At 35.0% G+C, this 14,222-nt stretch overlaps 1 protein-coding gene and 1 long non-coding RNA gene across 2 annotated transcripts in view; both read left to right on the top strand.

The window, feature by feature from the left end:
- The window catches only part of LOC149784283 (uncharacterized), a 61,871-nt gene that overhangs the window by 28,812 nt on the left and 18,837 nt on the right, over positions 1 to 14,222 (top strand). The window lies entirely within an intron of this gene.
- LOC149784284 (L-xylulose reductase-like) lies at positions 8,858 to 10,585 on the top strand. Its single transcript, XM_089932303.1, has 2 exons — positions 8,858 to 9,054; positions 9,671 to 10,585. The coding sequence occupies exons 1-2, from the start codon at positions 8,908 to 8,910 to the stop codon at positions 10,409 to 10,411; spliced, it is 888 nt and encodes a 295-aa protein (XP_089788429.1). The 5' UTR covers positions 8,858 to 8,907; the 3' UTR covers positions 10,412 to 10,585.

The raw sequence follows: 14,222 nt of genomic DNA, 5'->3' as shown, positions 1-14,222 counted from the left end.
CCATACTTCTAATTAATGGTTCGTCAAAGGCAGGAATAGATTGTAGATGAGCCTTATGTATTTTCTGATTGGATTTTCCTACCATTAGACAGGTATGACAAGATCTACAGTATGTATTAACCATCCTTGTTGACAAATACATACTAGTCAACCGGTATTCGTTACGTGACTTGCTCTTAGGCAACGGACCAACACAATATACCATAATTATACTTAATGGTTTGTCAAATGCAGGAATACGTTGTAGATGAGCCTTAGGTGTTTTCTGATCGGGTTTTCCTACCATTTGACAGGTATGACAAGATCGACAGCATGTACTAGCTTCACTTTTGATTGCTGGCCAATATAAGTTAGTCAAGATCTTGTGATACGTTTTATTAATTCCTAAATGACCTGACAATGGAGTTTCATGGGCTAGACTACTTATTTCCTGTCTGTAAGGTTTTGGAACTTCAGTTTGATGGTTTACTGACCATTCGTCATAAGCAGGTACCCCAGGAGGCCTCGATTTTCTAATAAGAATTCCATTTGTAATGAAATAATAGATGGTAACTTCAGTAGCTTCAGTTTCACAAATGACCCTTTGCAACAAATAGGAGATCGCATGATCTTTGTTCTGTTCGACGACAAGTAACTGTCGTTTATCACCCTGATTAGAATAAAGAGAATGTGTATTTAAAAGAGGATCAATGTGATCACTACCTTCTGATTGATCCAAACAATGAGTGAAAGTGACCTCATCAAAAGCGTGACCAATGCATGTGCCAGCTAAAGGAATACTTTCCTTATGAACATCATTCTCAAGAGCTTTGTTTGCCTTAGCGCTGGTAACTGTACAAGCTGGGAATAAATCAGGGACTTCCTTTTTTCAATTGGATACACTTTATGATCCAAACAAGGCTTGTCAGTTACATATAGATTAACCACAACCTTGTCTCCAGATATGTCGTTGCCTAGTAATAAATGAATGACCTAAGCGGGTAAAACAGACACTGTGTTGACTGTCAAGGGTCCTGAGACTAAGTCTAATGACAAAGTTACACAATGTAGAGGAAAATTAACAAAGCCGCACTATATTCCCTGAATAAGAACACTCTCGTTCGAATAGAAGAAGACTTCTCAGAAAAAGACTTCTCAGAAAAAGACCAAAGTACCTGACAATAAAAGACTGTGAAAAGCTCCTGTCTCCCTTAAGTTTTTAAATAAGGAATGGATTCGCCGAATCACTCACGAGCAATATAGAACCATTCGATATGATTCATTGTTCTCCATAATAGAATCAGACTGACGTTTATTAGACCCAACAAATGTACAACTTTCAATGCATGACCGTGACCTTCACCTCTTAGAAATAAGAGCATTTGGAATAGGTCTGTCTTGATTCTGATGCCTATTTTTTAAATTGTAGCAATCAGAAATAACGTGTGTTTTCTTCTTGCAATAGGTACATGTAGAAAGAGACAATCTTTGATCAAGCTTATCAGAAGCTTGACTTTTAGAAGTTGTGCCAGTTTGAGATTTATAAGGGCTTATATTAGGCTGTAATACTTTTCTGACAGAAGACTGTTCAATATGTCTTATTTGCGAAAGGAACTTTATGAGTTAAAGAATACTCATCAGCAGCTTGAGCAGCATTTTCCAAGATTTCAATTTGATGATCGTCAAGATAAGACTTAATATCACTATGGACACAGTTTTTGAAATATTCAAGTAATGCAAGTTGTTTGCGACTTTCATAATCTCGAACGTTCTTTGCTAAGCACCATCTATCAAATAACTGCTCTGTTTTCTTATCAAATATCGATATGAGTTTGCCTAGCTTCTTTTTGATAGTTTCTGATTTTGTGCCGATAAGCTTCAGGGACTAGCTTATAACTCCTTCAGATGCATTCATCAACCGTATCATAGTGACCACTTTGGTTAACTGACAGTGCATTGTAACTATCACTAGCCTTACCAGTGATTACACATTGTAATAATTTAATCCAATGCTCACTTTGCCATTTTAAATTTTCACAGCTTTTTCAAAACGAGTAAAATATTTGTCTACTTCTTTTTATCTCAGCGGGGGAACTAATCTAAGATTCTTTACAAAATCAAAGCTTGAATTTGAATATGCTGTTCACTTACTAACTCCATTTCGTTTATTCTAAATTGATATTCTCTATCTTTCTCTCGTTCTTCCTTATTTAATTGCATTTGCATTTGTTCTTTTTGTAATTACGTTTATTTTTCTTTCTCTCCTACATGTCTATCACTCTTCTCTTTTTCTCATATTGTAACAGCATTTGTCTTTTTTCTGTTTTCTTCAGATTGTAATTGTGTTTGTTTTACTCTTTCTTCTTTCTGAAGCTCCAGCTTCCTCAACTCCAATTCCATCATATATTTTAATTAGAATTCCTTCCTTTTCCTATCAGAGTCTGATACTTACTTACTGATCGAAACCAAAACATTTGTATCTCAAAAATATTTTACTTTCTACCAAATACTGATAAAAATATTTTTCATTTCTTGTTTCGTTAAGGAAGCCTTTACTTCATAGAGATCGTATTTTCTGGCAAGTTGAATCAATTCATCTTTTTTGAAAAAATCTAATTGCTTCTGTCAAGTATTATTTTTAAACAAATCCAATTTTGCTGACGTTTTAGAAACAGTTTGTCGATTTCACTAATATTTCAAAAACATGAGGAAATTCAAATTTCAAGAAAAACAAAGTGTTCTGAAATATCTTAGCCAAAATTCAAAATACCTGTCGAGCCCCCGATTCTTAAGTTACGTGTTTAGGCTCGAATAAACGGCATCACAAAAAGAGTGAAAACAATAAGCTTTTAAATATTTAACAAATAATTTATTTCCCTGGAAAGACACTGTAAAAGTAAAAAATTAAAATCATTATGGTTTCAAGAATCAAATCTACAATACATACTCCTTGAATAATTCACGATTTCAAGTTTGAGTCCCGACGAAGAATCCAAGATGGAAAGCGATGACGTATGCTGTATCCTGTTCAATGGTCTCAACATTTCTGCGCCGAATACAATGAATAATTCTCCGGATTTTGAAATCCAAATAATTTTTTTTAAAGAAATGTGGTTGTTTAAGAATTCTGTATGAGCATAACAAATATTTCCAGAGAAACGAATTAATCTTTTAGAATCCAAAACTAATCTGAAGTAAAATTAACATATGTGAGATCGATATGTAAGCGTCACTATTAAAAGTAAGTAATGCGCAATTTCGAACATGACTAATTGCAAAAAAAAAATGAATCACGTGATCATGTTTACATATAAACTATCACGTAGCCTCTACTATATGTCATTATTACTCATAGAAAACAAGTTATTTACGTCAGGAAAAGCTAGTTGCAAGTCGTGGGTCATAAGGGGTACAGGATATGAAAACACGCAAATGTAAATAAATTGAATCGATAGTTTGTACTTATGGGACAGTTACTTAGACGACTTTGATTCAACGACTCCTATACTGTTTCAAAAAAGACCCCTTTCTAACAGCATAAAACTGTAAAGGAAATTCGTCGACTAGATTTCGAGAAACTAGCGAATATTTCCAAATAGTATAATAGGCGTGAAATCAAAATCTGCTAAGTAAGGGTCACATGAGTACAAACTATTGATACAATTTATATACATTTGCGTGTTTTTTAGACTCGGTACCTCCTCCCCAAGGTGCCCCTGATTTTGCTGTTTCGTCTCCACGAAATTTGTCAGGACTTCCTTCTAAGGTGGACTCTATCTTCTAGAGATAAAATATCCATGGATGGTTCATATCCAGACTGTATATATAGTGGACGTAATGGCCCACATGTATATAATCTTACGGCATGTGTTATGTTCGACTTCCTTTATTTAGACGCGTGTTTTTCAAAATCGGCTCCAAGAATTTTCTCTAAACTTTTTCTGCTGTTAGATAAAAGACTTATTTCGAACAAGTAGGAGCGGCATTTAAAACAAGTTACCCTAAGAAAGGGTATCATGAGTACAAACTATTAATACAGATTATTAACATTTCCGTGTTTTTCAAACTCTGTACACCACACTCCCCAACGTACCCATGATTTTGCTATTTCGTCTCCACGAAATTTGTCAGGACTTCCTTCGGCATGTGCTATGTTCGACTTCCTTTATTTAGTCGCGAGTTTCTCTAAATCGGCTGGACGAATTTTCTTTAAACTTTTTCTGCTGTTAGATAAAACCCTTACATCGAAACAGTATGAGTCCCATGAGTACAAACTATTTATACTGTTTATTCACATTATTCCACTTCCGTGACGTAGCGGTTGTATATCAGTTCTTTCGGAGGAACTATTTTACCTTCGCTATCTCAGGCCAGTTAAATCTCGCTTTAACGACTCATTTTGAATTACCCTATTCTACAATTTACCATCACTAATTATGCACATGGACTCACATTATCGTTACAAACAAGCACCAAAGAACACTGATTTATCTAATAGGGTTATAATAACACCAATGTAATCCATGAAGGGCTTTTAATCTTCAATAAGTAAATTATAACCAAATATTTATGGAACTGTGAATAAAGAATGAATGAATACCCAACTGGACGTGAATAAGGAATAATAACCCAAATGTATTAGAAATAGTTAAATCGGGAATTGATTACTTATTCCTTATTCAATCGGTAACTGGTTACTTATTCCTTATTCAATCTGGAATAAGGAATAAGCAGCCAACTTGACGTCAATCGATTTGTTGTGGTTAGTTAAATTACTGGATGTTTTGGCAAGTTTTGGGAAGTCAGATAAAATGGGAACTGTGCAAAAAAAATAGGTAACTAATACTCATCAAAGGCAAAATATCTCATCCTACTGGTTTCAAATGAAAGACAAATTAATCACTTTTGGGTCTGGACTTCCCTGCATGTTGTATGAGGCAACTATTACGAACAGAACCACAGTGATTTATTGCTAATCATGCATTACATGAAACAGATAGAATGGTAGTTGGAAACCTATCATTGGATCAGCTCGCTATAGTTATGATATTTCCTCAGTACTACAATAAAGTACTTGTATTTTTCTTACAATCTGAACCAAACCAATCAAAGCATTTATCTCTTGATATATTTTAGTCCAATAGCCTTTCAATAATAAGGTATATGGATTTTGGAGTCCACTACGTTTGGGACTTGAATTCTTACAGTTTGACAGGGGTATGGTTTGTAAAACATATTAACTCCATGCATGCTTGATGATATCAGAAACAACTGAAACACATATTTTATCATCTGGTACCTAAAACCTAATATTTTAATGAGTGGCAAACCATGGGTTAATATATATATATATATATATATATATATATATATATATATATATATATATATATATATATATATATATATATATATATATATATATATATATATATATATATATATATATATATATATATATATATATATATATATAGTTTTGGTACCACAAGATGAAATATGATTGGTATTAACATAGGAAAAGAATATTTTCTTCTATTATATCTATTATATGCTAAATTTGTTCCAGAATCGAACTTTTGTATTCACTCTTCGACATAATATTCACACGCCCACTCCTTTTTCATAAATTCGCCTCACTTTCATATAAACTTAAGGAACCGGATTGATTGTGTTGACCTAATCTGTTTCAGTAAATTTCATTGTTTTCATATTCTAAATTGTTTGACCCTACTTGAAAGCCTGGTCGATTCATTCATGTTCGTTGTTGTTATCAATTAAGTAAGGTAAAATACTTTTAGAGACACCTGAAACTGCGTATATCAGATATCTTTATCAAAGATTAATTTCCATGTCTGAAATGTAAGGCAGTTTCTATTTATTTATTCTAGCTCGCACAATAATAATGTTGCTGCATGTACACATTTTCAAAGAACACACAGTCACGTGTCGCATGGAATGTTGTGAAATCTTATATTTTCACATGAACATAAAAGGATATATTTTTCACATGTGAAAATATACCGAGATATTTCTCGCATAAAAAATAAAGAATAATAAATAATTTGAAAATTAGTTTGCCAAGTCTTTGTATATCACACTGAATTATATTTTAAAATTAGGTCTCATTAGCCAGGAATTAAAAGAATAATACGGCAATATAGGTAGCAATGGTTCAGTAAAATCGTAAGACTTTGGTGGGATTCATAACCATACCTGTCTTATAATAGAAGCATTGGTATAGTGAGGGCAAATATATTAGTAGACATGAATGCTTAAAATAGGTATAATTTAATTTATGTAAACAACTAATACATGTCTTCATTATTATATATGTGTATGGACTTATTATCACGCTTATTATTCAGGTAAACAAGGAAGGGTTATATATGTTCATCAGGCTCAAGGCTTTGGAGTTTCCTATGCTAACTTTGTAGGCTCATGCGTTGTAAATAAACAAGGCTCATTAGATCATACTAGAAGGTTATTTTCAATCAGGTAAAGGTTGTTTTGAAAAATGCTAATGGTGACCTGAGGTCAAACAGAGACCTATATTAACTTGGAACTGTGAAGATTGTTTCAGTCGTGCTTAAATATCTAGCACTATAAGTTTTATTATGTTGTGACCAGTTTTGGGCTGAATGTTATTTTCTTCTAAATATTGAATTCGAGTGATTATTTCCTCTGGAAATACAAACTCGTTCTGATAAACTTATTGGATACAAACATTCACAGTAATTTATACCGAATTCAAACCTCGAATAATATTTATGTGACTCAACAATAAACTGATGACATATCAGCACCATGCAGGCCATAACAGAAACTCAATCGCCGCCAATGTTCGATCTATTCGGGACTTGACCTGAGTTTTATTCAGGACTTTGTATTACTTGGACTGGTGTCTTTAATTCTTTCATTTAATTCGCAATACCAAGTTTATTTCTTTTCCTTTTATCACTTTGTAATTATTTGTTAAATTTTGCAAAGCTTACTGTCTTCACTCTGTTATTATATTACTTATTGTAAGAGTTTAGACTCGTAGCAATACACACACACACACACACACGCAGAGTCTACACGATCAACATCGCCCTCACTAAGAACCTATTTGAACTTCTTAGTATGATCGGATGCCTCTCAAAACGCTGCATCATGATAATATCTTTCCATGCCAATATCAAGGGAACAGTCCTGTACAATTGGTCATCCTGTAAATCATTTCGGCGTGAAGCAAGGCTGAGTGTTGGCGTCAACACGTTTCGGGGTCTTCTTATCCCTGGTCCTTTCCTACTCCTTTGACTCGTCCATTGACTGCATATATCTGCACACCAGGTCCGACGGGAGGATGTTGAACATGCCACGATTGCGCTCGAAGACCAAAGTGAGGTCAGTGCTCATCAGGGAGATGCTTTTTGCAGATGACGCGGATGTTGTCACCCACATCGAGGATGCTTTCCAGAGACTGGTAGACCGTTTAGCTGATGCATGCAAGCAGTTTGGGCTCACCATAAGTTTGAGCAAGACAAACATCTGCGTACAAGATGCTACCGGAGCCCCTACCATAAAAATCGACGATGTTACACTGAAATCAATCAACAATTTTACTTACATGGGTCCAACCATCAGCATCACACTCTCGTTTGATGTGGAGCTGGATAGAAGGCTTGCAAAAGCCAACACCATGAAGAAAATGTGGGAAAACACACAGAGACCAAGGTTTACCAGGCATGCGTTCTTAGCACCATTCTATATGGAAGTGAAGTCTGGAGCACCTATATGAGGCAGCGTCTTCCAAGTACGGTGCCTAGTAACGGATCATGAAAATCAGATGGCAAAACTGCGTCCCCACACAGCGACATCCTGTGGCGTGCAAATATCCCCAGCATGTACTCCTTGCTGAGAAAATACAGCCGTCGATGGTTGGGATACGTCAGGCGCATGGAGGATGGGAGACTCCCAAAGGACATCCTAAATAGGCAGCTGGCCACTTGCACCAGAAGAGTCGGCAGCCCTACATTTTAAAGGAGGTGTGTATGAGGGACATGAACGCATGCAGAATTTCACCAGACGACTGGGAAGAGCAGGACCGAATCACCTGGAGACAGACAGAGCAGTGGCTGATGTAAAGAGAGGACATCTGGCGGCAGAGAACCTGAGAGAAAGAATAGCGCGGAAGCAACCATATAAACTCAGACTTACCATTACGTACGAAACCAACTACAAAAGGGAATGTCACTCGCGCATAGGCATTCCATGGCGCTACTCGCATGGTTTCTCGAGTCTGAGCCTCCAATGATGTGCATGCTACATAAAGCAAAAGTTCAGGGTTTATAATGTATATATATATATATATATATATATATATATATATATATATATATATATATATATATATATATATATATATATATATATATATATATATATATATATATATATATATATATATATATATATATATATATATGAGAGAGAGAGAGTTCCTTTGCCCGATTTCTTCCTAACACCTATCACCTCTTCTCTTTCCAGAGTTGTCTTAATTACTGTCATTATCACTCTCTCCGATTGGTCTCGTACATTTGCCCTTCCTTTCATTCCTTCTCTTTTTTATGCATTATTTGGTGACTCTCTCCATATTCTCTCTTATAATTTAAATCATTCTCTCTCCCCCTTTCCCATTTTTTTATGGAATAGACAGAGGAAAAGAGATAGAGAGAAGAAAAAATGTGCGAAAAAGAGTGAAATAGAAGACCGGTATCCATGTAGTTGATGTATCATGTTGACATTCGTAATATACATTATCTATTTTTTCATAAGTTATGTTCTATATTTGTGGTAACATTTGTTAGTACGGTTTTATCTACCGTGACTTACATCGCATACACACTGTGATGTTCAATAGTGCATGCAGTATATACCTTTTCTATGCAAGACAGTAACAGTGTTAAAATGTATCGCTTTAATGTGAAAGGTTTACTTGTGGAGAGAACGAGCGCTTGTGTGATATATAAAGATTCCATCAGTTACAAGATCAACGCATACGAAGAAAACTGCAGAAAAAGATTTTCCTCTGTAAGTATATGTGTATTTAAGATGACATTATCATTGGTATATCATAGTCACATCACTTTAGAGCCGAAAATGCAATCCAGAATAAGACACATTAACTCCATTGTGCACACAGGTTTCAGAACTGTGATATATAACTTAGATCTTTCGTTTAGCTGTGAGAACACGTTTTTGAACTGAGTCGATAATACCTGACAAAACGCTTTTAACAAATAAGTGTTGCGTGAAAAAATGATTTGGAAATGGTAAGATGAGAATATATTTTACTTAAGTATATCTTAATTGATCTTTATATGTATGCTTGTAATTAAGTTATAATTAACAACCCTTTTTACTGGTATTATGTATATCTGACATTCTTTCACGATGTCAAGTGGGTTGTCATTATAAACCCTGAACTTTTGCTTTATGTAGCAATAATTTTACTGGACTAAAATAGGAAATGTAACATATACCTAGCACAAACCCAGACTTAAATGCCATACGCACTAAGGAACCATATAGCCTAGTTCTTCCAGCTCCAAAATCTTCATAAACAACAAGATAGCAATACATTTTCAGGGTCACCATTGCCTCAATCAGAATATTTTGCTGCGTAACTCAGAATTATATGTTGCAGGTTGAAATGTCATCCAGTTTGAGATTTGCAGGCAGGACAGCTCTAGTTACTGGAGCAGGAAGAGGAATCGGCCGTGCAACTGTTGAAGCGCTTCAAGAACATGGTGCTAAGGTCATTGCCTTAGATATCGTAGAGGAAAACCTGCAGAATCTCGAAAAACAATTTCCTAAAATAACTACAGTTCAAGTAAACCTGGGGGATTGGAAGGCCACGAAAGAAGCCATTGAAGGTCTTCCAACGGTAGATTTACTGGTCAATAATGCTGGCGTGATGAGACTTGTTTCCATTTTGGACACAAGTGAAGAAGATATCAACCTAATTTTGGACGTTAATCTGAAAGGGTATTTAAACGTTGCTCAAGTTGTGGCAAGAAAGTTGATTGCAGAGAAACGTAGCGGGACCTTTGTAAATGTGGCGAGTGTTGGCGCTAATAAGCCATTTGGCAATGGAGGTGCGTATTGTATATCTAAGGCGGGAGTACAGATGTTGACGCAGGTGCTAGCTTGCGAGTTGGGACCCAAGGGGATCCGAGTTAACGGGATAAGTCCGGGCATGGTTAACACCGACATGATGAAAATGTTTGGCGGGGAAGGTATACGCATTATAACTGAACGGACACCCTTACATCGAATAGGAGAAATTTCTGACGTTGTGAATGGAATACTGTACCTCTTGAGTGATGAGTCTTCTTACATCAATGGCCATTCCTTAGTGGTCGATGGAGGGTTGCTAAAAACGTAACAGCGCCAATGCAAGAATCTGACCGATATTATTTGTATACAATTTTGGAAAAGGTCGTCACCATGATGGAGGACCTAACATAATGCGCATTTCGTTTTCTGGTTGGTGTTGCATCATTGTAATATCAACAGCATGTGAATATTGTGAGCTGAAATAAATGGGGATGTACATGTATGTACATTTTCTGTATTGATTTACCCTATTTTCACCTCAGATTTTACATAACTACTACATTTGCTTCTGTACTGTCAATATAGCAATATGTTATTATTATTCGTATTATTATTATTATTATTATTATTGCTAGATTTTTAATTGGCATAAAAGCATTGTTTTTTTAGGAAACCAACAAGTTTTTTGCTTGAAAGTATAACGAACATTGTCCCTTCTTTCCTGTTTCCATCCTATTTGTTTCTTCAATCTTATAATGTCGGTCTATATTAAAAACAAAGAATTTTCAACTTTTATACGAATGGATTTGAAAATTATGTCCGCCATTAGGAAAGGAGAGTATGACTCAAGCTTACTATCGTATAATTAGTATAAATCTATATAAATTTAATTATGGGATATTTGTCCTAAAATAAAATTATGCTTTATATTACCTCGTGTAATCTTTCTTCTTTGTCGGCACACAAAGACAGAGACACAGATACCGACACACACACGAAAGGAATATATATATCATATAGCAAACAGCAGTCCCTTCAAGTGCACTGGAACCAGCAAAGGATCACGTGTGTCAGGGATTGATTACGATAAATGCAATAGACTGTCAACAAACAGTGCGAGACTTGTATTTAAGTGGCCTGAGCGCTTTCGACTCTTGAAGGAGTCTTTATCAAAGGCTAATACAAAACATAGACAAGACAAACAAATACAATAGGAAAACAGTTATGTTAGCAAACCTTTCGTGGCTGTTTCTACAGGAAATAAACCTTTAAATTTTATTTAAACTTTTTGCGGATACTGGAAAATATTTTTATATAAATACGCATACAATCACTTATTGTTACAGGATAGGATTTTTTAAAGGAAAGTAAACCAACACACAAACATAAATGTAGGAGCGAGCAAATGCAGACATACACACACAAACGAAAGTGCGCATATAAAACACACATACACACATTTTGTTGTTAATAGATTTGGATTTTGTTAAGTAAAATATAGAAACACACAATCACATAGAAACGTATGTGCGCACGCATTCAAAACACACACACACACAAACAAAATACACACACAAAAGTTCGCGCGCACACTTACACGCATAAGCGCACACAAGCATAACACAAACGCAGCCTGTTGTGAACATTCCCTTGTCCGTAGTGTCTTTGTGTATGAGTTATGTTTCTATATTTGTTTATTTGGTTAAGTCTATACAGTTACATGTCCCATCCCCATAGGTGATTTGTTTTGTTGTTGCTTCTTGTATAAACAATCTAGGTTCAAATTTCCAACAGAAAAACAAACGGAAATGTAGTGATATATTTTAATTTCCTCCTCTCTCTCTCTCTCTCTGTCTCTCTCTGTTAGTACCATTTTTATAAGTCATTGGTTTTACTAGGCCAGGATTCGAACATCGACCTCCCGAATCTGGGACGAACTTTGCAACCACTAGGCCGTCTGAGCAGTCATATTAGGAGGGACGAATGAAAAAACCGTGAAGAGAAATTTGTATAAAAATATCTGCTTTCCGAAAGACCAAGCACTTCGCCTCAGTTGGAAATATTTTGTAACAATCAAAAGAACAAACTGGGATGGTCCGACGAAGTTTTCTGCCCTTTACACCTTACATTTCACACCAGAATGTTTCCCATTTAGGTATAGATTTGATGTTGAGCTTATGGGTAGGGCACCAATGAAAGTCAAACTCAATGATGATTATGTCCTGTCTTTCCGCTGAGTGAAGGAAACTGAAAACCAAAGCATCATTTGTATAGGCTTCAAATGTTGTCACCAACTGAGGAAGTAACTTGTTAAGTTTAACCGCCAAAGAAAGTAAGAAGAAGCTATTTAAGGAGAGAAGTTCCAGGGTGAGTTTTAACGACATGTCCCATATTAAATCTATGACATTCAACAGATCAGTCACTCCAACATTTCCTGTTGTACGATATTGAACGTTCTTTCATAGTTTTCAAAACAAATGCAGTAAATATATAATCAATCAAAAACTGAGATAAAAGCAGTTGATAAATATTCTCACAATTTTCATGTTGCCTTCAACTTTGTTTGACCATGTGAATAGAAATATCTTTCTGCTGGTAGATTTAGAAGGCCAACATATATGTTGTTCATTGTAGGACACATGTTTGAATCAGATTACATAGGATATTTACAAACATCGTGATGTATATTCCCATCCGCAATTAATAATAATCTGAATAACACAAAATATAGTATACATTTTACAATTTTGTAATATGATTTTTTCAGTGGAGGTGGTGTTGGCATGTTCAACATTTTTTAAAGCCGTATCTTGACAACAATCATTTAAGTCCATCAAGATTGTTCAATTAGTAGATCTATTTCTTATTGATCAATGATATTTGGTATGCAAAAGCATCTTATGAAATACATGTCATATAGGTATGTGTCTTTCATTTAACTGTATTGGTCAAGGAATGTATTGAATTTAGAGACATTGTTGTTAGAGCAAACTTTAATTTTGATGCAAGATAGCACAAACCAAGCTTTCATGAATATATTGTATAACGTATAGATTTTGGAAAGCTTGAAGCGAGTGTGACCAGCAGACAAAAGAGAAAATATGTACCAATGCTGTCAAGCTTCAGCACTGGAGGGATACCACTATGTGATCAATTACTTGCACCAAAGATGATTGTTATTTTATATCATGGAGTGATTTCAACGTCACTTTCATATTATTGCATATAAACAAATACTGATTCAGGTTTTCAGTATCTTATTTATAGTCCAGTATATTCATCTTCAAGTTAAATCATAGATATCTTGATCTGATTTTACGATATCCTACAATGTAAAATTGTATAACAGTTTTTAGTGTTTTGGAATGTTTGCAAGTATCTATAAAAATAAATTATCTGTATTCTGATAGAATTATATATTGTATTTGCATCTTTATTTACTTTGAAATAGGATATAAATATCCAAAAGTACAAGAAAGGAGAATACACTGTCAGAAACATCCTTGTTGATTAAACGTATGCCAAGAATATACATTAGTAATTATAGGACATAAAGGCCTATATCACTGAAAATACCTATAATATTTTTTTTATTATTAAATTCAAACAGTAAAGGCAAAATATGTGTTCATGGTCACTGGCCACCATATTGTACAAACGCGTGATATTGATATAGTTATAAACAAAACGAATTTGTTATGTGCACATAGAAATGTTAAAACAGACTTAAAACTCCAGGTTTTTAAATGAAACAATTATTCGGAAATCTCCGTAAACAATCGGTAGTTTCCGCGTGCCAAAACCAGATATGACGTACATTTATCCCGTCTATTCAACCTAGCCATTCAAGTGTTTAGTTTCCCCACGTAAATGCACAGGGGCTCGTTACAAAGAAAATTTGAAGTATCCGTCCTTCGATCAAGGGATGTGTGTTCTAACCAGTGACAATATAACACATTGTTAAAGATTAGAACCCACATCCTTTGATTCAAGGGCGGATACTCCAAATTTTCTTTGTAATGAGCCCCTGTGCATAAATGTCTACGTTGTGCTTTTGTACAACACATATGGTGCACTGTGTTGCATACGAATGCAACCAAAATATTGATGATAGGGACAAGGGTTCTTTCTTTTTCAGA

Source organism: Sinohyriopsis cumingii, chromosome 14 (assembly GCF_028554795.1).
Source record: "Sinohyriopsis cumingii isolate HCF-2022 chromosome 14, ASM2855479v2, whole genome shotgun sequence".
In the NCBI taxonomy this organism is placed as follows: Eukaryota; Metazoa; Mollusca; class Bivalvia; order Unionida; family Unionidae; genus Sinohyriopsis; species Sinohyriopsis cumingii.
The sequence above is the reverse complement of the archived record's forward strand: the minus strand, read 5'-3'. Positions and strand labels throughout refer to the sequence as shown.